This window comes from Pseudocercospora fijiensis (assembly GCF_000340215.1).
Source record: "Pseudocercospora fijiensis CIRAD86 unplaced genomic scaffold MYCFIscaffold_1, whole genome shotgun sequence".
NCBI classification, from domain to species: Eukaryota; Fungi; Ascomycota; class Dothideomycetes; order Mycosphaerellales; family Mycosphaerellaceae; genus Pseudocercospora; species Pseudocercospora fijiensis.
In genome coordinates, this window is record NW_006921532.1 from 1,688,892 (window position 1) to 1,716,102 (window position 27,211).

At 53.3% G+C, this 27,211-nt stretch overlaps 9 protein-coding genes across 9 annotated transcripts; 4 read left to right on the forward strand and 5 right to left on the reverse strand.

Moving 5' to 3' along the window:
- Positions 1-3,374: 3,374 nt before the first annotated feature.
- Positions 3,375-5,740, forward strand: MYCFIDRAFT_169277 (uncharacterized protein; the record flags this gene model as incomplete). Its single annotated transcript, XM_007922693.1, has 13 exons — positions 3,375-3,393; positions 3,457-3,630; positions 3,698-3,727; positions 3,757-3,786; positions 3,818-3,918; positions 3,951-4,373; positions 4,404-4,536; positions 4,561-4,574; positions 4,604-4,652; positions 4,703-4,982; positions 5,026-5,408; positions 5,433-5,448; positions 5,479-5,740. 13 exons carry the CDS (start codon positions 3,375-3,377, stop codon positions 5,738-5,740), a joined length of 1,914 nt encoding a protein of 637 aa, XP_007920884.1.
- A 194-nt stretch (positions 5,741-5,934) lies between these two features.
- On the reverse strand, positions 5,935-6,633 carry MYCFIDRAFT_191889 (uncharacterized protein; the record flags this gene model as incomplete). Its single annotated transcript, XM_007922694.1, has 1 exon — positions 5,935-6,633. One exon carries the CDS (start codon positions 6,631-6,633, stop codon positions 5,935-5,937), a length of 699 nt encoding a protein of 232 aa, XP_007920885.1.
- Positions 6,634-6,665: 32 nt separating this feature from the next.
- Positions 6,666-8,110, forward strand: MYCFIDRAFT_205681 (uncharacterized protein; the record flags this gene model as incomplete). The annotated part of the gene is made up of 3 exons (XM_007922695.1): positions 6,666-6,711; positions 6,738-6,960; positions 6,990-8,110. 3 exons carry the CDS (start codon positions 6,666-6,668, stop codon positions 7,039-7,041), a joined length of 321 nt encoding a protein of 106 aa, XP_007920886.1. The 3' UTR covers positions 7,042-8,110.
- Positions 6,972-13,346, reverse strand: MYCFIDRAFT_212893 (uncharacterized protein; the record flags this gene model as incomplete). Its single annotated transcript, XM_007922696.1, has 6 exons — positions 6,972-11,253; positions 11,331-11,444; positions 11,738-11,886; positions 12,149-12,352; positions 13,095-13,174; positions 13,268-13,346. 6 exons carry the CDS (start codon positions 13,344-13,346, stop codon positions 7,650-7,652), a joined length of 4,230 nt encoding a protein of 1,409 aa, XP_007920887.1. The 3' UTR covers positions 6,972-7,649.
- A 664-nt stretch (positions 13,347-14,010) lies between these two features.
- On the reverse strand, positions 14,011-14,802 carry MYCFIDRAFT_25499 (uncharacterized protein; the record flags this gene model as incomplete). Its single annotated transcript, XM_007921513.1, has 1 exon — positions 14,011-14,802. One exon carries the CDS (start codon positions 14,800-14,802, stop codon positions 14,011-14,013), a length of 792 nt encoding a protein of 263 aa, XP_007919704.1.
- A 432-nt stretch (positions 14,803-15,234) lies between these two features.
- Positions 15,235-16,476, forward strand: MYCFIDRAFT_26406 (uncharacterized protein; the record flags this gene model as incomplete). Its single annotated transcript, XM_007921561.1, has 1 exon — positions 15,235-16,476. One exon carries the CDS (start codon positions 15,235-15,237, stop codon positions 16,474-16,476), a length of 1,242 nt encoding a protein of 413 aa, XP_007919752.1.
- Positions 16,477-16,665: 189 nt separating this feature from the next.
- Positions 16,666-17,073, forward strand: MYCFIDRAFT_62431 (uncharacterized protein; the record flags this gene model as incomplete). The annotated part of the gene is made up of 1 exon (XM_007922045.1): positions 16,666-17,073. The coding sequence occupies one exon, from the start codon at positions 16,666-16,668 to the stop codon at positions 17,071-17,073; it is 408 nt and encodes a 135-aa protein (XP_007920236.1).
- Positions 17,074-18,208: 1,135 nt separating this feature from the next.
- On the reverse strand, positions 18,209-19,125 carry MYCFIDRAFT_119511 (uncharacterized protein; the record flags this gene model as incomplete). Its single annotated transcript, XM_007922697.1, has 2 exons — positions 18,209-18,312; positions 18,390-19,125. Coding segments are annotated over 2 exons (840 nt in total), but the record flags the coding sequence as incomplete, so codon positions are not given.
- A 4,034-nt stretch (positions 19,126-23,159) lies between these two features.
- Positions 23,160-26,887, reverse strand: PLC (phosphatidylinositol-specific phospholipase C; the record flags this gene model as incomplete). Its single annotated transcript, XM_007922698.1, has 1 exon — positions 23,160-26,887. The coding sequence occupies one exon, from the start codon at positions 26,885-26,887 to the stop codon at positions 23,792-23,794; it is 3,096 nt and encodes a 1,031-aa protein (XP_007920889.1). The 3' UTR covers positions 23,160-23,791.
- Between the last annotated feature and the right edge of the window lie 324 nt (positions 26,888-27,211).

Below are 27,211 nucleotides of genomic sequence, written 5' to 3' on the forward strand. Positions count from 1 at the left end.
GCACTTACGTTGACCTTGTCGAGCGATACATTTAGATTCTCCGCGAAGCCTTTCTTGACTTGTGTGCTCGGCTTATTCTGCCTCTGAAACTCCGTCTCCAAGATGTCGTGTTGCTCTTTGGTCAGGCGCGGCTTGATATCAGTCATGACCTGAGGGTAGAAGGGCGGGATGGGCGGATTTGGGAGGGATGATGCTGACGTGACAGCGTAGTGGTGGTGCTGCTTCGGAGCGCTGGCATCGAGGTATGTCTGCGGTTCGGCGGCGGCGGCGGCGGCAGCGGCGGCGTGGTGGTATGCAGAGGAGGGAGCGACGAAGGCCATTCCCGCAGCAGCCAAGCTCGGTGGCCAGTGAGGCGTCCAGTTCCAGTATCACAGGAAAGCAGCACAAGGCGTATGTACCTCTCCGCTCCTCCCACTCCTCGCACAAGCGCCAGCAGGAGGCGCGCAGACAGGCGCTGGCACCGAAGCAAGATGCAAAGCAGGCGGGTAAGGTAGCGGGCAGCAGCTGAGTGCTTCGCGCAACGCAACGGCAACGCACGCCGCGCAACGCACGCAGCGCAACGCACGCAACGCACGCTTCGCGACCAGCAACAGCCTTGCCAGCGTGCCAGGCGAGATCAGCGCAGCGGAGGCCTCACGCGGCCCCAGCAGTCCGTGCCGTCGCGCGCTCCAAGCGAGTGTCTCCGGGCCAGGTACCTAACAACAACAAGCAGCGGGCGCGCAAAGGCAGCACACAAACGAACGACGCTTCCAGCAGCAGCGCGGGCAGATAGATACAGGGCAAGCGAGTGTGGACGGCGACGACCGTGGGGTGTTGGACGGGGTGTCGAGCAGAGGAGAAATAGTAGGTTCCAAGACACGAGAACAGCGCACCTGGCACATCGTAGGGGGTAGAGCTGGGCAGACACTACGACTCTGGTCACCGAGAGGGCCGATGCGCACAATCCACCGCACTTTTTGCCCCGTGCGCACGCCGTGCCACCTCAGACGATTGGACGAGCTGGAGAGGAGTGCCTGCAGACTCCTCTCCAAAGCCAAAAATAACTCTGTTCCTTCGTGTCCAGCCCAGCCCAGCCCGCTGCGACGCCCAGCGCTTCACTACTCACGCTCGTCTGCTATTATTGCTGCTTGTACGTGGCCAGCACAACGAGCGCTTGGTGTGCTATCGGCGCGCGGATTCACGAATCACAACTTCCATCATCCCAGCCGCTACCATCGTTGAAAGAGCCGCCGGCCGTTGCAAAGGAGAAGGGCGCTTGGATTGCTGGCCGATCTGCGCTGGGGCTAATCCGCGTTAGAGTTGCACTCACTAGACGTCAATCTCGAGTCCGCTAAGCTGCATGATAGCCCATCGGAGTGTTCAGGATGCTCCAGGGCGCATCAATCTTGGCCACGATGGAGTGCATGTATGTGCGTTCGCTCAGCAGCATCGACAATTGTAGAATGTATCCGGGTGTGCATGGGATAGAAAGCGATGGCATACTGGGCACAAGATCGATCTCATACATACATAATCAGCTTGCAATTCTGGGCTGGCTGTGAGGCACCCCGGTCGGGCTGGAGAGTAGCGACGGGACGTCTGATGAACAGAGCCAGATCACCCATGACGACTTGCTCTGGGGAAGAACCTGGTGTCATGCTCAAGGGTCTGGACTCTGGCGAAGCGTGTCTGATCGGTGAGAAGCCGTTCATCAGGCGCGAGTATCCGTATGCGTATCCGGTGCCACACCGCCAAGCCGCTTCCAACGTGCTGATGATCGTGAGGTTTTGTGTGTAAGGCCGGGAAAGCGAGCGAGGTGATGTATGTCCTGCGTATGTGGCATGTACGTGTAGCCCGAAGCTGGACTGCTGCAGCGAAAGGCGCGTGGCGTTCCAAGCCTTGCGTCGGACAGCGGAGAGCTCTGATGATGTGAGTCTGAGCAAAGCAGGCACCCCAATTTCCACGCCGCTGTCCCCGAACACATCGAAGAGACAGCTCCGCGTGCAGCGCAATCGTGGAGCGCATCGCATCGCTTCGACTTCTCGGCGTCCAAGCAGTCGTGCCGGTTGAGCCGACACCTTCCTTCAACCATCACCATCACCATCACCATCACCATCACCATCGCCATCACCATCGCCATCACCATCACCGTCGTGACATCGTCTCACCTGGTGGTGGCACTGGTGGCATGGGACATGGGGCATGGGCACTGGAGCAGACTCAGCAGAGGTCGGAGCCCTTCCGCGAAACTTCGCGATCCCTCAGGGATGGTACCTTGCATGAAGTCGTCTTGTGCAACCGTGCAGCTGCGCGCGCCCGTCGCCTTGGAGATTAATAATTGACGATGATGGAGAGAAGCCAGCAGGCGAAAACACAAGACTACGCATGGATTATTGCACGTTGAACATCTTCCCGGGATTATGCGCAACCGACTGCTTTCACAGGAAACGCATCTCTCCATATGCCTTCATACAGTACATCTTGGGAACGGCATCGACGCGTGTGCGAGTCAAGTCACTACTAGCAACCTTTGTTTATTACTCCGAGTCCGTGACGAGACAAGACTCAAGCAAGCTTGTGCATGACAGCAACGTGCATCAACTTCGGTGCCGCTGAAGTTATTTCAGCATATCGAGCTGGCCTATCCCAGCACTGGCCGCACCTCGAGCTCCTCGACACCATGGCTACGAGAGCAGGGGCGAGGGGTGAAGTGGGCTGACGCATAGTTAGTAGAGGCTGCTCTCTGGGTCTCTGCATAGCGCCTCCAGCACGAATGTGGCCTCAAAAAGTAAGTGCTGGTAAGGAACAACTTCATTGACTCAAATCGCAACGAGCCAAGATAGGTATCTTCCATATGAAGCAAATTCCTTATGGAGTCCAGGAGACACGCAAATGAAGGCACATACACTCGATTATGATTAGCAAAATTGGCATATCAGACAACTTCCCTAACCTGAGTGGATACATGTGTGAAATACATTACCTAATTCCTGACTCAATCTTGGCTCACCTCCAGCTTCAGGCCTACTTGGCACTTGAACGATCAATTCAACAGCATCATTCTTGCGGAATATGCTGAATAATGGAGAACGCGGCACTTTTGGAGGGTTCACTGTTCAGGATGTGGAGAGAAATGCATCTCACGCCTCGTGCTCTGGTCTTGGCCATCCCATTGGCTGCATCCGAACATGCAGCTTCCAGATCAACGCCCTATTAACAACCTGCTGACCTCTACGATCCTGTCATCAGTTTTCGGTCGCGCGTTGCCACTCGCGGGAAAAAAGCTAACGAGCAAGCAAAGCTTGACGTCCGTGAGCTCTATCAAAAGTCGCTCGAGCCTGCCATTCAGCAGCATTGAAAATGCATGAACACTTGTATGTGATCGATAATCAGGAATGAATCGTGAGACAAGTCGTGCTGACTAGAGTAGCCATATTCGACGCTCCGAGACCGCGGAGCAGAGGCAATACGAGCAAGAGATCCATGATCGACAGGATCTCTGCTCTACGCCTGGGGATATTCATTCCGACATGGACGAAAAGATGCGAATCTCAGACGATGAGACCAAGAAGGAAGGCCCAATGAAGCGATTTTATCACAAGGTCGTGAAACCTGCTTTCCCTGAAGCCATTACAGACATCAAAATCATGTGTGTTCTGCGTACTCTAAGGAGGTGTACTCTTGGCTCGAATAGCTGCTGACTTCAGCATGCGATGAGTTAGGGGAGGAATGACCGCATTAGAGACGCGTGTCAAGCATGAAATTCAAAACTCTAAGCTATTTCCCGAGATCGAAAGAATCGCTCAAGTGAGAAGAGGCATTGAGTTGTGCCCCGAAGAGTTGGCCTTCCTAGCCAAACGGAAAGCCCATTGCAGAGACGCCTTCGCCAAGTATATCGGTGTTGATCCTCTCGATGTGAATGCAGAAGATGTTCCTACCGTCTCATTTGGGGGAAGCGGTGGTGGCTTTAGAGCTATGGTGAGCATCGAAAGAACACCGATTGTCCTCTGACCGCTGAATCTGCCAAGATCGGGACATTAGGCTATTGCGAAGAGATGAAGCAAACAGGCCTTTGGGATTGCCTCACGTACGTCGCAGGCGTCTCCGGGTCCTGTTGGGCTCTGGCGACTTACTACACGTTCGGCAAGGACAGCATGCAGGCAGTACTTGATCACTGCAAGAAGCGGTTCTCGCCCTATCATCCACTATCAGGCGATGCGATACGTACACTTTTAAGTGTTCCCGGAGGTGCCAGAATCACACTCGGTCCGCTGATTCAGAAAAGAAAAAGCGGCCTCGAGATAGTTGCAATGGACCTTTACTCTGTCTTCACCACTGGATGGATCTTTTTTCAAGATGACCCGATCAGTCATCCTGGAGGCCATGCCCAACGAGTGGTTGCGGGAATGCAGAAGTCTTGGTAGAAGTGGTCGACAGCTCGTCAGTACACAGATGACGGCACCGATCCGCTCCCTATCATCACTGCCATTCGCCATGAGCGACCATGGAGAGACTGGGAAGACAAAGAGCATCCTTTCAAAGATGGTGACCATACGAGTGGCAACCACACAGACGCGACAGAGGCATGGTTTCAGGTGAGATCCAGCAAAATTGTCGACGAAAGATGATTGACAGCTCAATGCAGTGGTTTGAAATGACTCCGTATGAAGTTGGTGCGCTATAGCTGCAACCCCTTTGCAGGTTAAATACTGATGATAGCTAGGCCGCGATGAGATTGAGGCCTGGGTACCAACGTGGGGATTTGGACGACCGTTCGAACAGGGCAAGAGCACAATGCAGCTACCAGAGCAGTCTCTAGCCTTACTCCTTGGACTGGCTACAAGCGCACCGGCCGGGCCCCTCACTTCGTATATATCAACGATCAGTCGGAACCTGCCAGGAGGCTTCCTGGGAAGCACTGTGCATAAGATGGCGCACGCCGTCACCAAATTCTGGGGCAAGGACGGCACCGAGGAATTTCAGAACCACCATCCTCTCCACGCGTGCAACGAGCATAACTTCAGTATGGGATTCGTCCGGCATGAGGAGACGGGTGGCTGATCTTGACACAGTGTATCACTTCTCGCACGTGGAGCCTGGCAAAGGCAGGCCGCCAGGGCTCGAGAACTCACCAAGAATACATTTGATCGATAGTGGCATGGACAACAACAGTCCCACCTACGTCCTTCTCCACCCAAATCGAGATGCTGACGTAATCATAAACATGGACGCGTCCAGCAATGTCCAGAAGGATACATTCCAAGAAAGAGTTGATCAGATAGGAAGCCGAAGAGGACTGCAATTCACGAAGCGACACGACATCAAGCCCGGCGAAGATGAGAAGGACCCGCACCGCTTCAACGGCTTGTATGCGCAACTCTACGACGGCAAGCCCGCACCAAGACCGGAAACTGTAATTGATAGTTATGGTCGCACCGTCGTGAATCCGTAAGTGAAGAGCGAGACATCGTGGCACCTAGACTGACTGTGGCCGTCTAGTCCAGCACCTCTGTCCACAAAGGAATGCACGATGATATACATGCCTCTGTTACCGAACGAGAAAGCTGTGCCTGACTTCGATCCTTCCACTGCAAAATTGAGCGGATCGTATAACCTTGTATGGACGGCGGAGCAGGTGGAGACACTAGTCAAGGTTTGCAGAGCCAACTTTGACGAGGCTCAGGGTACGATTAAGGAAGCCTTACACGAAGCTTGGCAACGAAAGAAGGCTGCGAGGGAGGCTAAAGAGGAACAGCGTTGAATGATGATGGAGCGTTGCGCCGTGTGGAATCTACCTTCTAGATCTAAGAATCCAATCCAAACGCTATGCAACGAAGTCACGCACCTCTAGAGCCTTCCCGTCTCGCCGTGGTGCATTATCACCACAGCCTCTATCGCTCCATATTCCTCGCCCGCCCTTCCTTCAACCAACCAACGCATCCCTAATCTCAACCGTCACAACACCACTCTTCCCATCAACCTCTCCATCCCCACACTCCTCAAATCCCTCACAATCCAATCCGCACCCGCCTCCCTCAACACCTCAACATCATGCGTCGTAGCCAAAGCCAGCACTTTAAACCCCGCCGCCTTACCCGCCTTCACACCAGACGGCGCATCCTCAAGCACCAAAATGTCCCCCTCACCCATCCCACGAACCCCCAACCTCTTCGCCCCCTCCAAATACGGCTCAGGATGCGGTTTCCCCTTTCCAACCTCCTCCGCCGTAACCAAAACCCCCGGAACCGCCAGTCCCATCCTCTCCAACCACCCCCTAACAAGCGGCTTCGTCCCCGACGTAACAATCGCCCACGGCGCCCTCACACCCTCCAACTCCCTTAAAATCTCCCTCGCACCAGGAACCTCTACCGCATCATTCCCATAAAGTTTCGGAATTTGGCCTTCAGCTTTACACACATACTCCCAATTCGCGCGTTCCGGACACAGAATTTCGAGCACGTCGATACTCCTTCGACCGTGCGAAGTTTTGAGGATTTCCGATCCAGAGATTCCGATTTCTTGGCCGATTTGGTGCCAGTGTTTTATGATTGCGTTTGTGGAATCTATGATGGTGCCGTCCATGTCAAAGAGGAGGGCGGAGAAATTTTGAGTCGTGGGCGGGGCGGAGAAGTTGTTGGTTTCGTGGTGAGGCATTTTGAAATGATGAGTTTCGAGGGAATAATTGGATGGGTATGTGGTGGTGGTCTGTTGCGGTGCCTGTATATGAGGAAAGTGCTTCTTGTGTAGGGGCTACGAAGGCAGGAAGAGAAACTTTTTCCAACTGTCAAATACTTGGCCTTTTGTCGTCAATTATGAATGGCAGTCGCAGCGCTGTCGTTGGCGGGAGGCGAAAGATTCTGTTCCGCTCCGACACGAAGAGCGAGCGGCACGGCTAATTTCGGGATGCCGACGGCTTCTCACCTCATCTGGGCTGGAGGGCATTATTCTTCAAGCAAGAATGAGACAAGGAAGTAAGGCGCGGTGCGTAAGATCTTGCCGGACATTTAGAGTAGTGTTTTTCTCAGCCAGGTCGCTGCTACGCTGCTAAACCTATTTGCATAATCATGTAAACACAACGCAAGCTCGCCCCGACGCGAAATGCATTCGATAGCGCATCAATGCCCTACCGTAGACGGCGGGCTGCGAAGCTTGCGATGAGAGAAGAAAGAGCAATACATCTGATCCTCTGCATGGCACAAACATCATCGCTTGAACGTCCTTGAGAAAAAAGCCACATCCATCAACATATCTCACGCGAACCAATCCATAACGCCCCTTCCAGCACCTCGCCGCCTCGTGGCCTATGCATGCGGTGATGATCCGTCAATCGAAAAGGTCCGTATGGTAACTCATGCTTTTGTTTTCTGTCAGAAAGGTATGCAACCAAGTCCAAATAATCCGAGGGTCCCCGCTAACGCCGGACTTCCTAAGCCAAAAAATATGCCACATCCGCTTGGCAAAGACATCGACAATCGCGGAGTAGTGGCAGACGTGTCGAGAGAGCTCGGGTGTCGTCGCGGAGCTGTAATTATTGAGACTTGTACTTTGGTGACAGCGAGCCAAAGCCGTAAGGACTTGGCAGACCACGGACAAACCCCTTTTTTGCTGTGAGATCTCCACTCAGCCATGAAATGATAGGTATAAGGTACCCAGCAATGAATGATGAGGCCTCATGCGTCCAGTCGGTCTTTCATATCCTGGTCGAGAAGGTCGGTCAACTTCTTGCGGTTCTTGACATTCAACGCCCCGTCACGATAGGCCTGTCGTAGTTGCTTGAAAGCGGCACCTTGAAGAATTGCAGGTTCGTTTTTGACCAATTCAACGTAGTCCTTGACTACGTGCTCTCGGATAGGACTGGGGCTGGAGAGAGCTTTCGCGTAGAATTGGACAAGATTTTGCAAGCCCGTGTCGTTGTGACGTTCTTGTGCGTCGTTGTTCGCAAAGAATTTGAATTCTCCATAGACTTTGTTGTTGAAGTTGCGGATCAAGAAGTGGGACCAGAATTGGTACAGCACGTCAAGATCATAGGGACAAGTACCAGTCGCAGCTTCTTCCCGCTGGGAGAGTGCCCTCACTCGGAGTGCGTGATATGGCTCGTGGGTCGAGTTCTCTGGATACTGTTCTGTAGGAATCTCCTTATCCTTGATCCATAGAAGTGTGTAACCCTTGCCATTGCTCTTCTCGGGAGAACGATCGTGGCTTGGGCTGGCATGTCGACTGATGCTTGGGCTGCTGCTACCGTTGACAAGAGGTTCACCATTTGTCTTTGGCTTCGCTCCTTCATCGTTTGACTTCTCCATCTCGGTGAAAATGCTGCGTGTATCTATTGATCCATTGGAGAATGTCCGTGAAGCGTGGGGTTGTTTCGCCGAGCTGGGCTTGACCACTACAGTCAATATGTGCATCTGATCGTCTGGAAACACGTCCGGCTCATGATGAGCATGGCCCGAAGCACCGACGAACGACTGGCCAGGAGAGACACTGTTCTCGCGGATAGGTGACTTCGTAGCACGGCCTCGATGATCGTCGCCATTAGTGAGCTCGCCGTACTGTTCCCCGAGAAGGGAGAATGGGTGGTATTGGGAGCCGTTCACAGCATAGCCTGGATCGAAAGACCTCCGATGTTGTGCATCTGGCACACCTGCAGACAGTGGTCCCCGGTATGGTGGAGGCGGCGCAACAAACAGCTGTTGCGGCACCTCAGGGCGGCGAAGCTCTTGCGGGTCGTCATTCTGTACCGATACGTCGCGCTGCTCCTTTGGCAGCAGGAACTGGTCCCAGCCCTCTCGTTTGCGGAGGCGCAGTTTGCCGTCGTCAACACCATATCTGATATCAATGTTGTCGGATTTCAAGCAAACAGCTTTGAGTAATTCCTTGTCCTGTGTGAGATGCTTGATGCGGTTGAAGTTGGCAATGATGTCAAGAAAGACATAACCCTGCGAATCCATGTTCTTGCGTAGAAACATATCTTTCAACAAGTTGTCGATGGAGAAATAGTACTCAAGCTGAGTGCTAACCATGTCCATCAAGTAGGTGTGATCAATGTATGGTGGGTATGGCATGGCGGTCATTGGAACGCCACCGAAGTCATACATGCCCGGATAATATGTCTGCACTGGTGGCAGCTGAGCTGCAGGACCATAAGTCGCAAAGCGTTGCGGAAAGGTATTGTCAATAGGAATGGATTGCGAGCGTGGACCACTGCCACGCCAGCTGCCGCGACCTTGCTGGCTGAATCCAAAGACACCACGACCAGACTGGTAGGATGCAGGAACACCAAAGGCAGCGGTAAGGTCAGCGTGGCCATTAACGAATGCTTGGGCTGCTTGATGACCATTCGTATATTCTCGCGAGCCACCCCGGCCACGGCCATTACGTTTCCCTCCTCGTGGTGCTCCGTTCCACTCTCTTTGGTCGAAGCTTCGAGATTCCTTCTTGCTATCGGCAGACAGCTTCTTCGAGGATTCTCGTGCGGTATCGACGGCCTCGCGAGTGGTCTCGGCATCGCTGCCCTGTCGTGGGATGGGCTCGGGAATCTTCACGTCCCGTGCTTCAAGATTTTCCGGTGACTTGGTGCGATATGTCTCAGTCACTTTCTGGGAGGGCGCGATGCCCTCGCCACCAGAGATCGAATGTGTTGAGTTCTTGGCCTGGTTTTGAGCACGTGTACGGCTTCCATCTCGAGATGCATCTGCCGCAGATTGACGGGTGGGCTTGGGTGGTGGTGGCATAGACTCACGTTCGGCCACATCCGAACGATCACGCGAGCTTGTCTCTTTGCCAGCATCGGTCTCACTTTGTGAGCCTTCCTTTCTTGGAGCATTACGATCACCCTTGGAGCCGTTGGGTCCTCCACGGAGACCACCACGACCGCGGGTTGATGCACCACCACGTCCACCTCGCTCACCAGAGCCTCGTGGACGATTCATCTCCTCAGTCTCCCAGACAATATTCGGAGTGACTGCATATGGGGTCCACTTCGTCTTCTCGCGAGGCTTTGCCTCGGCTGCATCAGCGTCTCCAGTACTCTCGATCTCCTTTTCAGCTGGACGCTCTTTGCGATCCTTATCCTCGGCCTTGTCAGCCTTGTCAGGAGTTGGCCACGAAATCTCATCCTTCACAGGGGGTGGTACTGCGGTCAAGTTTGGCAGACTCTGAGCTTCACGCTGAGCAGCACGCGGTACCGGTGGTGTAGAGTCGGTGCGGGCAGTTTCTGTAGTCGTTTTTGAGTTCTGACGAACATTAGTGCGCACGTTGGCACGCTTACCTTGCGGCTTCTTGGTCTCAGTCGCGGAGGGCTGGTCGACTTCCCGCGCAATGCTAGTGACTGAGTTGGCCTTCTTTCTCGCATCTGCTTGAGGCTTTTGGTTCTCCTTGTTGGCTGGCGCCGGAGATGCAACAGGAGATGGTTTCGATGGCTGAGGAAGTGACACTGCTCTGGCTTTCTGCTCTTCCGCGCGTCTGGCCCACGGATTGACTGCAGGTGGTGTGGATTCTGTAAGGACGACCAGCTTTGGCTCAGGCTTTGGTGTGGATGCCTCCTTGGCGTCCTTGTCACCCTTCTTACCACTCTTCCGTGAAGAACGCTCGTCAGACTTCTCAGTCTTGTCGTGGTTCTGACGCTCCTTCCGCTCTGCTATCCACGAAGGCTCAGAATTTTGCGACTTGGTCTCCCACGTAGTCTCTGATGAAGTGGTAGTGTTGGGCACCGACGAGTCATCAGTATTACTGGTGCTTGATGCGACAGCCGGCTCTGGGGACGACACTCCTGAAGTGCCATTCACGACCTTGCTTTCAACTTTGGTGCGCTCAACTGCGCTGTCCTTTGCTGGCACACTCTTGGCCGACTCCTGAGCAGCCTTTCGCGATTCAAGCTTCTCGCCAACACTAGCCTCCACATCATCTGCCCAGTTGCCATTTGGCCCAAGCTCGGAGAAGTTGCCAGTCGCGGGTGTCGCAGTGCCCGAATTGACTTTACTCGAGGGAGTCTGCGAGGTTGCCGTCGAGGCATGACCCTTTGCGGCCTGTGCATAGGAAAAGCCGCTCGGGCTTTGGATAGAAGCAGCCATCACGTTCGGCGCGACGCTGCTCGGTGCGGAAAGACTGTTGGGTGGAAGCGCGTGGGCGTCACACTGCCCGTACTCTGGTCTGCCCACTTGGGCGTTTTCCAAAGATTTACCAGCAGCCGCCGCTACTGCTCCTGCTCTTCTCCGGGCCTGGTAGAAGCTGGCTGGCGCTACCACCGAGCGCTCACAGCCCGCCGCGCTGCGGAAGCTGTGTCGGTGCTAGCTGAGTGAATAGGCCTGCGGAATGTAGATGCTGTAGAGGAATGGATGCGGAGAGCGACGCACGCCGGGCTCTGATGCGGGTGGGCAGGCGAAGGAGTGCCGGAGCGGAGAAGCGGCGGTGTTTGCGTGTCGAAGGGGGATGCACGGGTCCAGCAGGCGATGGAGGGCGTGTCTAGGCTGGTCAGTCAGTGTGGTGGTGCGTGAGCATGGGCGTGGGCGTGTGCTGGAGGGTGGGACAGCGGGTGGTGAGTGATGTTGTGCGTGGTGCGTGGTGGGAGTGGATGGAGGAAGCTCACACTCTCTCGAAAAAGAAGTGAAGTTTGAGGCCAAGGCCAAGCCCCGGCGGAGAACAGCAAATGAGGTCTGCCGCAGATGATTATTGTATGCGAGGCGTCAGTGACCAGGTCGAATGACGTTCTGGCACGACGGCGGGACAGGTTGGCAAATAAACGAGGTTGAGATACACGCACGGTGCGGCATGCACGAAGGAAAGCAATTTCGAGCACAGCACAGCACAGTACGGGTTGAAGAAGAAAAGTGGATACATGTATTCCTGAGGTGTCGTGTCCGCAGCCCGTAGCCCGTGGTCCTTCGCCACAGCCGAAAAGCGAAAAGCAAGCTACACCCTCTGTCAAGGTTACGGTGGTATTATCATACCCTGTGGACGAGTCTCCGAGCCCTGCGACCTGTTTTATCTGTGTTATTATTAACACGTAGTAGGAGAAGGCTGAAGCAGATTATGCCTGTATTAAGTTAGCATCTACCACTTCACTTGCCAGAGGGTGCAGGTTTAGTTCTGCTTCTACTGCAATGCCATAGCCGCAGGGCCACAGGCACTCGACAGTCTCGACTCCCGCCGCCGTTGCTTTGCGATGTCTTACTTGGCCTGGTGCCTTGCTCCCTTCAGGCTTCAGGTATTCTACGGCGGCCGAAAGCGCACATTGCAGGCATTGGTGAACGATCAACTTCAGCTTCATGCTGTGAATAATGCCGCTACCCGTCCGCTCCTGCGCCCATTTCGTTCCTCCTTCATCCTCCACTCCATCACTCACGCCTCCTCCTCCTCCTCCTGCTGCCGCTCGCGTCTGTGCCAAGCATATGCGTGAGTCGACACGCTGCGTGTCAGTCAGCGATCAAGGATGCCGGTAGAATATCACCGCGAGGTGGCCGAGGAGGGGGGCACTGCTTTTGCTCCGCTTTCGCGTGGACACACTCTCGAAGCGACGGCCGCAACAATTCAGCGTTCCGGCTCTACTTCTAGCCATGCATGGAACGAGTAAAACTCGCTGCATCACTGTTGGGTAACTTCGGCTATGGCAGAGCTTCGTGCCAGCTCTGACTTCACCCCCGTTCAGAGCCATTATTCGCCGGCGGAACTCAAAGAAGATCATGCCAGCCTCAAGTCGTCCACCCTAAAGTGAGGGAGCATAGTGGTGTGATTGATTTGCCCGCCATCGTTACCAATATAAGTCGTCTAAACGAAAACAATTCTGGAATATTGCAAAGACAGGACACCGTAAGTAGGAGAGTACTGATATGGAGAAGACGGCACTGTCATGGCTCTACATAATTTTGGCTGCTTGTACTTGTGCAACTGCTGAAGCCGCGCGCTTAAAGTGGATCCATCTTCTACATCTTCGAAACAACTCCCGAGCACAACAACCAGAACTAAGCGCCGAACGAACGCTATGGCTGTTTTCAAACGTTCTGTTAGTTGTATGCAGAGAGAATTCACCATCTTGCCCTCCTTTAGCATACTCCGAAAACTCAGCTCCATCATGAAATGGCCAGCAACGGTGAAAATGCAGCATCAACCTCAACACTTACATTACGACCCAGCAGCAGTAGCAGAGAGGACGACGCGATTTCCACCTCGACTATAACGCTTTCGCATTTCCCTCTAGGACCTACGACCGAAGTCATTACTTCAGTCGTCCGCCTTTCTCCCTCCACAACAAGCACAAGCACAAAAAGCTCAGCTCCATCGAACACAAACACACCCGTGACAGTCTTCATAACGAAGACTAATTCAGTGGCAACCAGCTCCTCATCAACCACGAGCGTAATACCAATCAGCATCGTGCCTGTGAGCATCAATTCCACCTCGACGTCCAGCGGCACGTCCACATCTATAAATTCCACCACAACTCCGCAATTCTTCAACCCAGTACCTCAAAGCGAAGGGCCGTCATGTTGGGAACCGACTGAACCTTGTGGGACTGCAGTACTGGCTGCATCTGGTGCGGCTGGACTGGCATTTTTGACAACGTTGGCATGCTTTCTGTATTTTCGGCGTCGGACGAAGAGATTGCAACAGGAAGCGCGGACTGAGGGGGAGGAGAAGGCTGTCTCTAGTGCTGGAGATTCTGATGTACCTCGAATGGTGAACCAGAACCGAGGACCGGTCTTCATGGGATATAAGTTTCGGTGATTGCGGGTTTTGATGAGATTGCAGCGAACCAAGGGCATGTAAGCCAACGATACGGACGGTCATGGACAACTCGAGGTCCAAAGGTCTCTTCGGTCGCCCGACAAGCACGGAGTAGCCATCTAGAAGCAGGGTCGTTGCAGCACCACAGAATCTTCTTGTTTCATTGACTGAGAAGGTCATGGAGCAGTCGAGATCTTCGAGATCAGAATTCCATACCAGCAGCAAAAAACCCCATTCCTGGTCGTGCTTAACATCGACCTTTCCAAACGCCTCGCTAAAATACCAATCATGAATAAAGCAGGTTTTGCTGGCTCATGCGGCCGCCTCAACTTCTTGCATCGCAGTGTCATTCGCTTCCGCCGGCGATACCGCAGCACTCCCCTCTTCCTCTTCCTTCACGCCATTCTGCTGGGCCTGAATATTCGTACTCCTTTCCTCCAATCTAGGCCTCCATTCATGAATCTTCTGCACCGGCCCACCCTCGACCACAACTTCTCTATCCTCTGCCGCCCGTCCCAGCACCGTACCTTGAAACCTCTCATCCCCACCCACCTTTCCACCATGCTTCTTCTTGAGTGCCGTAAAGAAATCGTCCTCTTTGACCACGCTTCCACCAACACCAACTACCGGCGCAGCACCCGCGACACTCAAGTCCTTCTCCAAGCCTGCGACTCTCTGGATCTCGCGATACTGTGGAGAATCGTACCATTTCGTGAACTCCCTCACGTCTTTCGTGTCTTCGTCATCGCGTTTTCGTTTCTCGGCTTGCATCCGCTTCGCTCCACCCTGAGGCACGTCTGCGACTTCGGAGAGTGGTTTGCGCATGCGCTCTTTCCAGCCTTCTTCTGAGGGCGAGGTAAGAGGGATCAGGACAGCGCAGTCTGAGAGAGCCATGCGGACGTCTGTGATTGTCGGGACGGGATCATTGTGAGAAGACCAGGCATGTTGAGCTGTAGTCTGGGCGAGTAATAGCAGATGTCGTTCAGCAAGGTTGACCAAAGTGTCGAGGACGGAGGGTTTGGTGCTGTGGAAGCCTGCGGCGCGAAGAGTGTGGATGATCGCTGGTCGCAAGAGGGCGCGGTGGAGGTCTTGCGCTTGCGACATGATCGCGATGGTATGAATGTTGTTGCTGCAGTGTTATCGGATGATCATGTTGATGCTGTGCTGAGTGCGACGATTTGCGCTTCACTCGGTCGTTGGAAGAGACTCAGAGAGGTGGAAGTTCGACGTCGCTGCGACTTCACATGCACCAGCCACACACACCTCGACGCGAGGTCACTCGCATAAGCCGCATCACAAGCAACTTGACAGTCGTGAGCACTCACGGCAGGAAGCAAAGATCACATGCATCAAACTCCAACACCAACTGTGGAATAGATCAGATGCCAGGAGAAATGATCGAACATTTGGCAGGCAATTGATGACGCTTTCGAGGTAGGGCGCGTACACTTCTCTCCATCCCGTGCCAGACCCTTTCCCCTGACCATCACCTCTCGTCTCATTGGAGCTTCCTCTTACAATCATTCGTTAACACCCATGCGGACCTCTCGTCTCTCTCGGGAGACTGCGCATCTCGTGAAGGCGCTTTCGCCCAAGAAAGCAACAGCTGCATTTAGACGATCACTTCGTGGCTTTGCAGCAGAAACGACCAGCAATGTCTCGGATGCTGAGCTCTCAGATCCACCTGCAAGTCCCGAGCTCGATCGCGCAGCAACAAATGGCAGTGTACGCAAACGGAAACGGGATGATTTAGCCCCAGAAGCAGCACCGACATCCATCGAAACTCGACGTTCGCCACGAAAGGCACCCAAGCTTGAGGATGGCGTTGAAAAGAAGCCAAGAAGACAACCTGCGAAGAAGATCAAGAACGAGAATGGGGAGGTCGTTGGCGTCAGCCCTCCTACGAACTGGGAAGAGGTCTACAACATCACTGCCGAGATGAGGAAGACTCGCCTTGCTCCGGTAGATACGATGGGATGCGAGAGTCTAGCAGAAGAAACGAGGTCCCCTCGAGACAGAAGACTGCAGACGCTCATTGCTTTGATGTTGAGCAGTCAGACGAAGGATACCGTCACCGCCGTCGCCATGAAGAATCTACAAGATGGTCTAGAGGGCGGCTTCAATTTGGAGGCTCTACTGGAAGTCGATTCCCCAACGCTAAACTCGATGATCAACAAGGTCGGCTTTCACAACAATAAAACCAAGTTCATAAAGCAGGTAGCCGAGATTCTGCGAGACAAATTCAATGGCGATATTCCAGACACTATCGAAGGATTGGTTTCGCTTCCAGGAGTTGGACCAAAGATGGCATATTTGTGCATGTCGTCAGCTTGGGGTAGGGACGAAGGCATTGGTGTTGATGTTCACGTGCACCGTATCACAAACCTATGGGGTTGGCACAAGACAAGCACGCCTGAGCAGACCCGGGAAGCATTAGAGTCATGGTTGCCAAAAGAAAAGTGGCACGATATCAATCACTTGCTCGTGGGTTTTGGACAGACGTTCTGCCCACCTGTCGGACGCGATTGCAGTCAATGCGAGTTGGGAGTAAAGAGGCTTTGTCCAGGAAGAACTGCAGGCAGTCCAAAGAAGAAGAGGGTCAAGCAGGAGATTGAAATTAAAGTGGAAGGGAACGAGGCTGTGGATCAGAAGAAGACTGTCGTGGAAGCTGACGATGCTGCTGCTACCGTAAAGATCAAGTCAGAGGATGTAGGCGAGGTTCAGACTTCTGCGAGAATACCTGATATTGAGGACATCGCTGGGGATGTTGCTACATAGTAAAAATCCTAAGTGCTTATGCTTTGTCCAATTATTTACATGGTGCCCTGTTGTCAAGTAGCAAGTGAAAATGAGCTCGCCCTCGCCCCCAATATAGACGCAAGCTCAAATCTGGCCCGAGCTTTCGCGACTCCTCCAGACTTCAAGCTCTCTCTCTCCCTTGCTTCTCCCTCCTCTTCCAACACCACCATGCCATCATCCGACTACAACAACGCCGTCGGCGGCGGCCTAAAACTAAAAGGCACCGGCGCGGGCATCGACAAGAAAAAGAAAAAGAAGAAAAAGGAACCCCAACCCAGCAACGAAACCACCAATTCCTCAGAAAAACTCCAAGATAGCAGCAACGAAAACAAAAAATCTCTAGCCATCCAAAAAGCCCTCGCCGAAGAAGACGAAGCAGACACCAAAGAGAAAGATTCGAAAGCTTATGGCAAAACTGAAGCGGAGCGTCGACATGAAGAGAGGAGAAGGAAAAGATTGGAGGAGAGATTGAAAAGGGAAGGGGTTTTGACACATAAGGAACGGGTGGAGCAGTTGAATAAGTATTTGAGTACGTTGAGTGAGCATAATGATATGCCGAGGATTGGACCTGGGTAAGATTCGCTCGCGAGAGGAAGAGGACTCTGGGCATGGTATGATGGTTGGAAAGCATGTTCACGAGGTCGTGGGCAGAGCGGCAAAAGCTTTGCGCGAATGGAGCAGCGGATATGTTTGCGCAAATAACCATCGCCGTGTCTGGCATGTTTGCGACATGATCAACAATCGATCGAGCAAAACTAGGCAATGACCTCCCCCGCGCGAGAGTCGGTTCAGGCTCAGGCAATACCACAAGTCATCACCAACCACGACGACCATACTTCCGGGACAGTTCAGAATGCGGGAACCATCGAAAGTCAGCAGTATATCCACACAGCGCCACTTACCAATTTTAATGCGCTCCACGATGCATCACATTCAATCTCGAAGCGGCGGGATCCAGAAGCAGAAGCATTTCGGCGCGCGAGACTGGAGATTTGGCTGAACGATTTAGATCCATTGGATGATCCCTACCAAGAGATATCATTTCCATAGGGCCGTGGACAGTCAGAGGACGATGGAAATGCTTTCTCGAAATTGATGATCGCTCAGCGATATCCTTTTTCAGCAGAGACTACCTAGTATGTTGTAGCCTTTCTTTCCTTTCCCTTCGCTTCTCAATTTGGCAAAGCTTGTGCGCTTAAATATACTCGCTCTTGTAATGCATGCCCATAACAAATAAAAACAGCTTCGAAGCAAGGCTGATGATTTAGTGGGCTTTGAACATCGCCGCGTTCGCTAAAGTCGCTCAATCGCCGCAGAAAATGCCATCTTTACATCCTCAGACAAGGTCCCTCAGCTCTTTCGAAGTGATGCTGCAGTCATCGCCGAAAGGACTCCTGTGAGGTCCGCCACCTCTTGTGGTAGGAGACGCCTAGTCACATCTAACAGTGTAGGTGCGGTCGACGTGGATCTTCTGGCCATAGCCACCCATCTTCTGGATCTCAAAGTCGATGCTATCCTGATCTGAGCCCACGTGGCTGGCCTTGGTCGGTGTGTCGCCATCGCCAACAAGTGTGCCGTCTCCCAGAAGCTCTTTCTCGCTGGTGTAGTTGCCGCTACTGCCGCCAGTCTTGGTGTGAGGCGAGACAACGAGATCTCGGTTACGCTTGACTTGGTGCGGTGCCGCGATATTGTCGCTCTTGGTATTCGTCGACGCCCACATGCTAGAAAGGGGGAGAAACGTAGCGACGACCATCGGCATGAGGCTGTAGATCTGAGAGAACTGGACCACGAAGTAGGTGAGGAGACCGAAGATGACTGAGAAGAAAGTTAGTACAAGCACTGGATGGATCTGGAGGTTTATGGGCACTTACCTGGAATGAACAATGTCTGACAGCCCATGACGAAGATGATCTGCATGGGACCAAACTGCTTCATGCCCATGGTGCGGCGCTGGTAGATGGCATGTCCGAGCTTGGCACAGAAGATGGCGCTGAAGAAGATGATGCTGCAAATGACGCTGATGTTGGTGGCGGATGCCATGGTACTCACCAGCGCTCGCTCTGCCGGACCCTTAGTGTCGACTTGGCTTATGCCGATTTTCGCGTTGACGACCATGGTGGCGAATCTTATACCGCAAACCACTACGGCGACGAGAGTGGTAACGGCAGTCACCAGGAGGCGAAGGCTTGTCTTCAAGGTGCAGCAGACTATGCGAACTTGGAAGAGCAGTGACAGTTCTATTGCCACAATCACCAAGAAGTTCATAACCTCGCAGGCAATGCTGACACGGATGGCCTCGCCGACGTGCTCGTAGTAGCCGATCGACCAGTTGTAGACGTTGTAGAAGGGACCTTGCAGGGCAGTGCATGTGATGACACTGCGGACGAAGATGAGGACAAGTGCTGCAAGATTGAGGAAGAAGATGAAGCTGCGTCGCTTCTCAGGTCTTGTCATGACTGCAAGAATGGTCAGGAGGAGGATCGACAGGCCGATCTGGATGCCGTAAATGATGCCCATGATGACGGCTGTGTTCTGAAAGGTGATGACTGCGCGCATGACGAGGTCGACTTGGGTCTGTCCGTCTGGCATGGTGACGCTGAACTGCTGTTCGTAGGGATCGAAAGCAGGAGCGAGGACCCATGCGGAATCTGGAATCTCGTCGGCCATGGCTGGCGATTGCTGCAATGGCTTTGTTGAAGTTTGTCGATGTTGGTGGTCGAAAGCCGCTGCAGTTTGCTGCAGGTGGACTTGAGCGGGAGAGCGAGGGCGAAGAGATAAAGGAGGTCAGGTGGTGTGCGAGGCGATATCAGTCTCGATCAGCTCAGACCAGGCGTTCGTGGTGCATGAAAGAAAAGCGAAACAAGAGCCGGCGTGCTGGAACAGACGACTTCTTGTAGCTTCTCGAACAATTGGCACGGAAACAATAGCCTCTGGTGGTCGCGAAGGATTGTTCCTGGCAGCAATTGTTGTGGGTTGGGAGTGTTGTGCACGTGGTTGAGGAAGAACAATACTACGGCGCAGGTGAGTGAAGCGCCATGGTGTTGTGAGGATTGTGAGAGTGGGTGGAAGTGTGAGATTGGGTTATTTGAAGAGGCGAGATTGAAAGAGCTGTGAAGTTGCACTTTCCTCATGCGGAAGCGCTCAACGGCCACGAGCGCTGGAATTGACGGCACCTTTGCTCACGGGCTTTGCCACGCAACGGGGCAATGATTCCCATGGAAACTCCTACGACGATGCATTCGTTCGGTATGGGTTTATTCAGCAACTAGTGGCATTTTGAGGTGCGGGCCTGCGACATGCTGCTGCTTCCCTGCCAAGGTCTCACAAAGAACAATCGTAAGGAAAGCGCGGACGCTCGGGCCACTGCTTGACAAGAACGCCATGGCATTTGTGCGAATTCCAGGCGTGCAGCAGAGCAGATATATTTGGCTTGATCACGATCAGGAGAAGATTTGCGAGTCGTGCTAAGTGCAAGGAGGGAAGAGCTCTCGTGGGCCGGTGAAGCGACAAGGAAGGTGCGACTGCCTTCTCGCGTAAAGAATATCTCAACACTCGAGGTAGGTCAATATCGAGCTCAAGCACATTCACATTCACATTCACCCGCGCTCGTGCTCGTGCTCGTGCTCGTGCTCGTGCTGCGCTGCTTGGCTTTGCTTGGGAGCATAAAGTCGCGCTGTCATGCACTTTCGGTGTATGTACGGCGTCTCTGCTCACATTGTTACCCTCCGCGTGCCCGAAGCTGCCGTCAACAGCGCCGCACTCGTTCAAATTGCATACGCATACACGTGCGGCGAAATCTACCTGCGACCCGAAAGCAGCGCCAACGCCCAGTCTACCGACGTGATTGCGAGACTCAGTGAGTTCCCGTTTGTGCATACATACATCCTTTGCTCCTTCGCTTTCCTGACGCGCCACGCGACGCCGCAGCCATCGTTACGCCAACGCTGATCGAACTCGAGACTTTCGTCTCATGTAAATTAGAAACGCCGTGAGTCTCCCGCAACTTCACTTGGCTCGTGTTCGGATGCTGATGGCTGCCTAGCCCGAGCGAGCACTACCCGTCACACACCATCGACGTGAAGAAGTCGACGCCGACTCTCCGTAAGCCAACTCAATATCCACTAATCCCTGCGCACGCTCACATCAAATTCAGGCAATCTCATAACCCTACACACCGGATACACCCTCGACTTCTTTGAGCTCAGCCTGAAACTCGAGCTCACGGGCCAGCTGCCGACCCTTTCTCGCCCGTTGACACCACCAGACTCAACTGTCGCCCAAGCAAGAAAAAAAGACTACGCCGCCGACGCCGCAGTTAGCTCGTCTTCCGAGTCCAAGGACACGCGAGAACCTGCAATCATGCCGCCAGCAGGCATGCTCCAGCAACATCTCGACGCTGTCTCCGCCGTTGAGCGGAACGCTGAGCACCCTGACCGAGATCCTGTCTCTGACCATGATGCTGAAACCGAGGAAGACGATGAAGGCGATCTTGACCTCGGCACCGATGCTGTCGTCCCCAACGACTTCCCCATGGCGCCCATTGCAGATGACAGCGAGGAGGAATTGGAGATGTTTCAGAAAATCAAGCCCCAGATAACCTATGCCAAGCAGCGGTCCAGCTCGCCTTTGAAAGCAAAGACCAATGTATCAAAGGCCTCCTCAGCTTCCGAGAGCTCACCCAAGAACGTGGAAGCAGACTTCCCAGACAAGGAGACCGCACGTGCAGACGAGCAGCACGAACCGCAACGCGACCTAGTAGACGATCTCTCGCGGCCTATGGGGTCTACGGAAGTGGCTCATGAGGCTACATCGAGGTCGATCCCGAGAGCCACGCCACCAGAAGCAGAGCCAGCAATTCCAAGCAGTGGTAAGCTGCGGAGCGTTACGAGAATCACCAAGCGCAAGTTCGAACGAATACGATCGCCGTACGACATTCCAGATGAGCCAGACAGGATTCCGGCTCCTCCCAAGCCTGATTTCGCAGCTAGGGTACCTGAAACTCTTGACGACGAAGATGACGAAGATGACGAAGGGGTTGCGGAGCCACCCAAGAAGAGAGGTCGTCCGTGCAAGTTGGCAGCACCCGCCGTGGAGGAAAACAGCCAGGACGAGATTGCTGTGGCACCGTCAAGCGTAATCAAGAAGAGAGGCCGTCCTCGCAAGTCCTTAGCACCAGCCGTGCAAGAGGAAAGCCATGATGAGATTGCCGTGGCCTCGTCAAGCGTGACTAAGAAGCCGCAGCATTCCTCGCGTGTTGCTCCATCTTCATCACCTGTGAAAGCACAGCGCGCAATTCAGACTCCACAGACCCAGAAGGCCTTGTCGAAGAAAGCGATCGCGAGCGAGTCACCTCCCGAAGCACCCGCTGCACTGTCAGGAAAGACACCAAAGGTCTTGCTGAGCTCTTTCACCCTTGATTCAAAGCAAAAGAAGTATCTCAGGGACAACAACGTACCCGTCATAAACGAAACACCCAGCAAGCGCACCAACTTCGTGTGTGTTGTTCCTAATGACAGCCTTCCATCGACTGTTAAAGTGTTGAAGACTCTAGTCGCCAACAAGAGGGTTGTGAGCGAGAGCTGGATTTCTGACTCCAAGGATGAAGGTCTTCTTCTAGATCTGGATCCATACGTCCTACCAGAGCTGCAGGCAAGTGTCGGAAACAACAATCGCAAGTCAATATTCGCAGGCAAGATCCTCTATTTCACACCCCAAGCTGCTTTCAGCTACGGTGAGGACTGGCAAAACGTCACCGAGTTGGGGTCAGATACCGGCGCCAGAGTCGTCATGCGAGGCTCTGCCATCAAAGGTCATCAAGTCCAGCCCAAGGAAGATGTTGTCTTCTTTGGCCTGAATGACGAGCGAGACAAAGACGCGGCTGCCTTGATGAGAGATCATGGTCGTCACGTCTATGACAAGAAGCTCTTCGGGCAGTCCATCATTCGCGCCGAACTCGACCTGGATGACGACGAGTTCAGACTGTCTCTACCATGCTTGGAAGGGAAGAATGGTAAGAAGGCATCCAAGAAGTGAGCAGGTTTTCACACTTCAGCATTGATAGATACCGCATTTATGATCGAGCGGCCGCGGTACTGCGCCGGTACGGGAATGCTCGCTGAGAAACGACTGTAACGACCGATGAAGGAGGCAGTGGCTCCATGTATTGCTTATCACATACCGTACAGCTAACCAAAACATGCTCAAATACCATTCCATCATCCAATCCCTTCTTTCCCTTTCCCTGCCTCCCTCCCTCCCGATACCCGCAATCATCCTCACTCACCGCCTCCATAGTGCCACTCCCACAACCGCCTCACTCGTGGACTGTGGACGGGACTCCATCCCCTTTTTCAGTTATTACTTTCGAGCCTCCGACGTCAACGTCAGACGCGAAGTCGATACACGCTTCTGAACTACAAGGTTCTAGCTTGCTTACAAACACATTAACCCTCCAAAAGCCTCCAAACTTCCGGGCCTGACGAGCACCTGGGAGCGCGAATCGGAGAGCAGCGATGCGATCTCTTGGCAGCTGTCAAATATCAACCCAGCGAGACAAGGTCAAGGCATGTTGCGTACATACATACATACAGAATTACGATAAGCTTCGAAGAAGAAGATGAAAGAGACTGGGGTGGGCACAGAGACAAATTTCTTCATCATGTCATCACAACAAGTGTTATAATGTTATTGGGGATTTCGTTAAATCTTAATCTGCAATAGACCAAAAAGCGGGCGTCTGAGCTTTCTCTACTCTATTTCCATTTCTTCCATTTCTTCCTTTCTGCTGATGCGTCGCACCACAAAATCCATTGGGGCTCGCAGAGGATTGGGTACCAATACAAAACATCCTCAAAGCCAGCAGAGAGATGTGCAGAATCGAACACACAAAGGCCATTCATTCCGACCCAAAACTGCTATGCCAATTGTAGTAGTGTACAAGAAAATACATAGGAAAAGTGAAAAGCAAAAGCGTCTCGTTAATTGGCGGCCTGAGTCTTCGCCGGACAAATGTAGTAGTTGTTGTTGTGGTTGCTGTTGTTGTTCCAGCAAGCTTCGGTCGATGCGAGTTGTGTAGTCGGCCGTCATGTGCAATTGTTGATGTTGAAAACTCCGCGCCAGAGGAAAGACGAGAACATGCATGATGGGGTATAAGACTGTATATTAGAATGCCATCCCAATGCGTAGCGTACAGCGTGCCAGCTGCGTGCAAAATGCGCGTGATCCGGAAAACGCCAGCCGGAGAATGGACGGGTATCGTAGATGCAAAAGCTCGCAATTGTCAAATGTGTCATCATCATTGCAAGGACTCTCGGTCCATGCTTGAGGTGCGACTGATAAGTCCAGCGGTATCAGTCTGACTGTCCTTGCGTCGTTGGCTAGAATTCCGACTGAATACGCGATATGGCCACGATCTGCCCGCCGTTCTAAAAGATTCGGGCCGTGGCGAAGCCGAAGGATCGGTCGGATTGTAGTATACAGTATCGTCGATCTGCTGCAATGGAACCGGCGCTTCCTTCTTGATCTTGACAAACAGCTTCGCGTCGCGGTACTGCTCGCCTTGTGGGTTGAAAAGCGGAAGATGCCGGTAGCCTTGCTGCAGGCTGCTGAGCTTAGCAGTGTATGTCGCCAGCAATGCACCATTTCCCGAGGACTTCTTCCCTTCGGGTGCATTCCAGACGGTCCATCGTACGAATATCAAACTTGGGTACTTCGTCTCGACTGCCATCTTGATGCCTTCATAGTAGGTGGGATCGAAGCCGTTGCCCTCGACAGTGCGCGTTCGCTTGCGAAGCGGCGAACCGATTCCGGAGGACCCATCCTTAGCTGACGCGTCAGTGCCGCCCTGAGCCGTAGCGATTCCGCGAGCTTTATCTTCTGCAGAGTACATTTCGAACTCGATGTATGGATTCATGCCGGCTTCCGGAGGTTGATTGCGTGGACGTGGCAGGCGCTGGGCGGAAATGACCTCGACCTCGAATTTGACGATTTTGTTTCCTTTTTTGTCCTTCTTCTCCGCTCCGTGGTCGATAGCTTCAACGATGGGCAAGTGCTTTGCGTGGCGCAATTCCTCTGGTTTGAGCACGTAGCCTAACCGATCGAAGCCGGCAGCAAACATTGCTTCGTTGATCTGCTGATTGACGTCGTAGGTCTGCCAATTGAGAGCCGCCATCTGCACTCCACGCCTCCAAGACTGCAAGGGGTTGAAATTGGAGGAGTCAAGCCGCTTTCCGGATGGGTACTCTCGCATGAGGTGACGCATGTTGTGTTGTTCCAGCTCCACTTTGGTTTCGTGGTTCTTGCTCAATCGGTCGAAGACTCCTTCGCTAAATGACAGGATATGGTTGTACGTCTTGGCATTTGGAGCTTGGAAGCCGTTGAACTTGATGCCTTGCGTGTACACACCAAGTTTGCCGAGCTCGTGAATGATACGGCTGGTCTTCGGTCGCTTCCTGAGCCTTTCTGCAGATTGCGGAATCTCATCGCTGTCATCCGTGGAACTGTTAGGTGTCAACATTGGGACTGAGACGGCCAAGCCCTTTGGTGTGAACGTCGTGCTCATCTCAGAAGGACTTGTTGCCGAGCTCGACACAAGAGGAGAGGACATGGCGCTTGAAGTCTCAATGGAGGGTGTGCGAGCAAAGGTTGAGGTGATGCTTCGTGCTCTGCTTCGACCTGTTGCACCATCGACCACCTGACTTTGGTCGACCTCTTCGGAAGCCTTGACTTTGATCAAGATCCTTTCGCGTAGCTCCTCAGGCGATGGCAGACTGTTGCAGTTGGGAATAATTGGTTCGGTCACCATTGCCGCGCCAAAGTATTTCTTCATCAACCTGACCATCTCTTGCTGTTGTTCTGGATTGCAGTGCACTTCCAGGGAGACGATCAATGGGTAAGGCGAGCTGTTGAAAGCATACTTTGCAACGACAGAGACGCAGTCTTCGAACGGGATCCTGCTTGTCATCGAGCGTCCATGAGTGACCATTGGTCGTCCGTTGTCGCCATCCCAGCAGTCAATTTCGACGCAGCGACAGCCCTTGACCAAGGTCGCGATGTAACCTTCCACACTTGACGCGCCAGCAAATTGTCGCCCGAGCAGATACGTGTTGTGCGAGCTCGATATGAAGTATTCGCTCAGAGGTCGATCCAGCGTGACTTCGGCTTTGCTTGAGCTGGTCGGCCCACAGTGAGATGAAGTCATGAAGTTCTGGAAGCTTTGCATATTCAGAACCCGTTGGCCAACGACCTTCTCAGCGTCTGGCAGGGTAGGACGGTTTTGCACGGGCACCGAGTACTTGTTGAAGACGCCTTCCCAATGCCCACGTTCTTTGTCGACATCGATTTTCTGTACGTTCTTCAGGAATTCGAGGAAAGATTCCAAGCTCATGTCAATGTCCGTGCCGAAGGATTGGTTCCTGTAGATATTCTGGATGTCCTTTCGTTCTCGAAAGGTCTGGACGAACTGCTTGTATTCTTCGAAGTCGAGCGAATCATCTTTGGTGACTGCCTTGAAGTGCGTCTTGACTGCGGAGTCGGTACAATTGATTTCGAGTTTTCGGCAAAGCCAGCGGGCGTCGTCAAGGGTGAAGCGCTCTTTAGCAGTCGGATCTTTGTTGGACATGACCTCCCGCCAGGCCATCGCCATGCTTTTCTCGTTCTTCTCGGGCGAGGATGCGAGTGCATTCATCATCTCCCAACGCTGCCTGGTGACCTTGCTAAGAGCTTCGGTCCAAATCTTGAAGACATAGTCATCAGGCATGGTGATGTGCATAGTCTTGATGTTCCGGCCTTTGGATTTCTCTGGTACATCATATACGATGGTCACCCACAAGCCTTCCTGGTCGTCTGCTATCGATACATCATCACGAGCATTTCGAGAATCTGCGCCAAGGCGGACTTCTCTCACATCGTCGACTGAGAACGACTTGCTAGGATTTGAAGTGTGCCAGCAAACCCTGGCCGTGCCGATATCCAGCCAAAGTTTAATGGTTTTCTTTTTGCGCTTGGTATGCTTCGTGACCAGAGTGCCATTCTGCAAGATTTTCGAGACAGCCGGTGCAATGCCGCCTTCGAAATTGTTTGTGCTGTTGTGCAAGAAAATGATGGGTCTGCCAACGCTGATGCCCAGAGCATTGCTACGACCAATGTAATTAGGAAACGGAACTTCGTCTAGCACTTCATCGGTGGTGCTGTCCAGGTCCAGGTCGGAAACATCCTGGAACTCAGAAGCGCCATTGCTGTCGCTTCGTCTTCGCATCAAGACTGGTCCAGCACTTTGTTCGCGCATGCGTAACGAATGGTTCGTTGACGCACGGCGACGGAGTTTGTTGTGTGCGCCACGCGAGATGCGACGTATTATACCAGGTCCGCCAGGAGTTCTGCCGACGGACATAGCTTCTGTCATTGCACCAGGTGGACCAGCTCGCGTATGCGGGGAGGGAGATCGTTCCGAGAAAGTCCTTTCGGACCAGCCTCGGCGGGCCATCAAAGACGGCGAGGTGTAGCTCTTGGGCGACATATTTGATTCTGGCAAAGAGTCCTGAGAGACAGAATGTTGCGTTCTTATGTCATAGAGCTGGTTGGACGAGCTGCGAGTTTTGAGGGAAGCACTCATGGCATTGCGTGTAGCAGCCATGGTTGTAACTACAACGTTATTGATAGATGAAGAAGGGCATTTAGAAGCGACTTGCGTTTTGGGAGTGGATCCAGCCGCAGA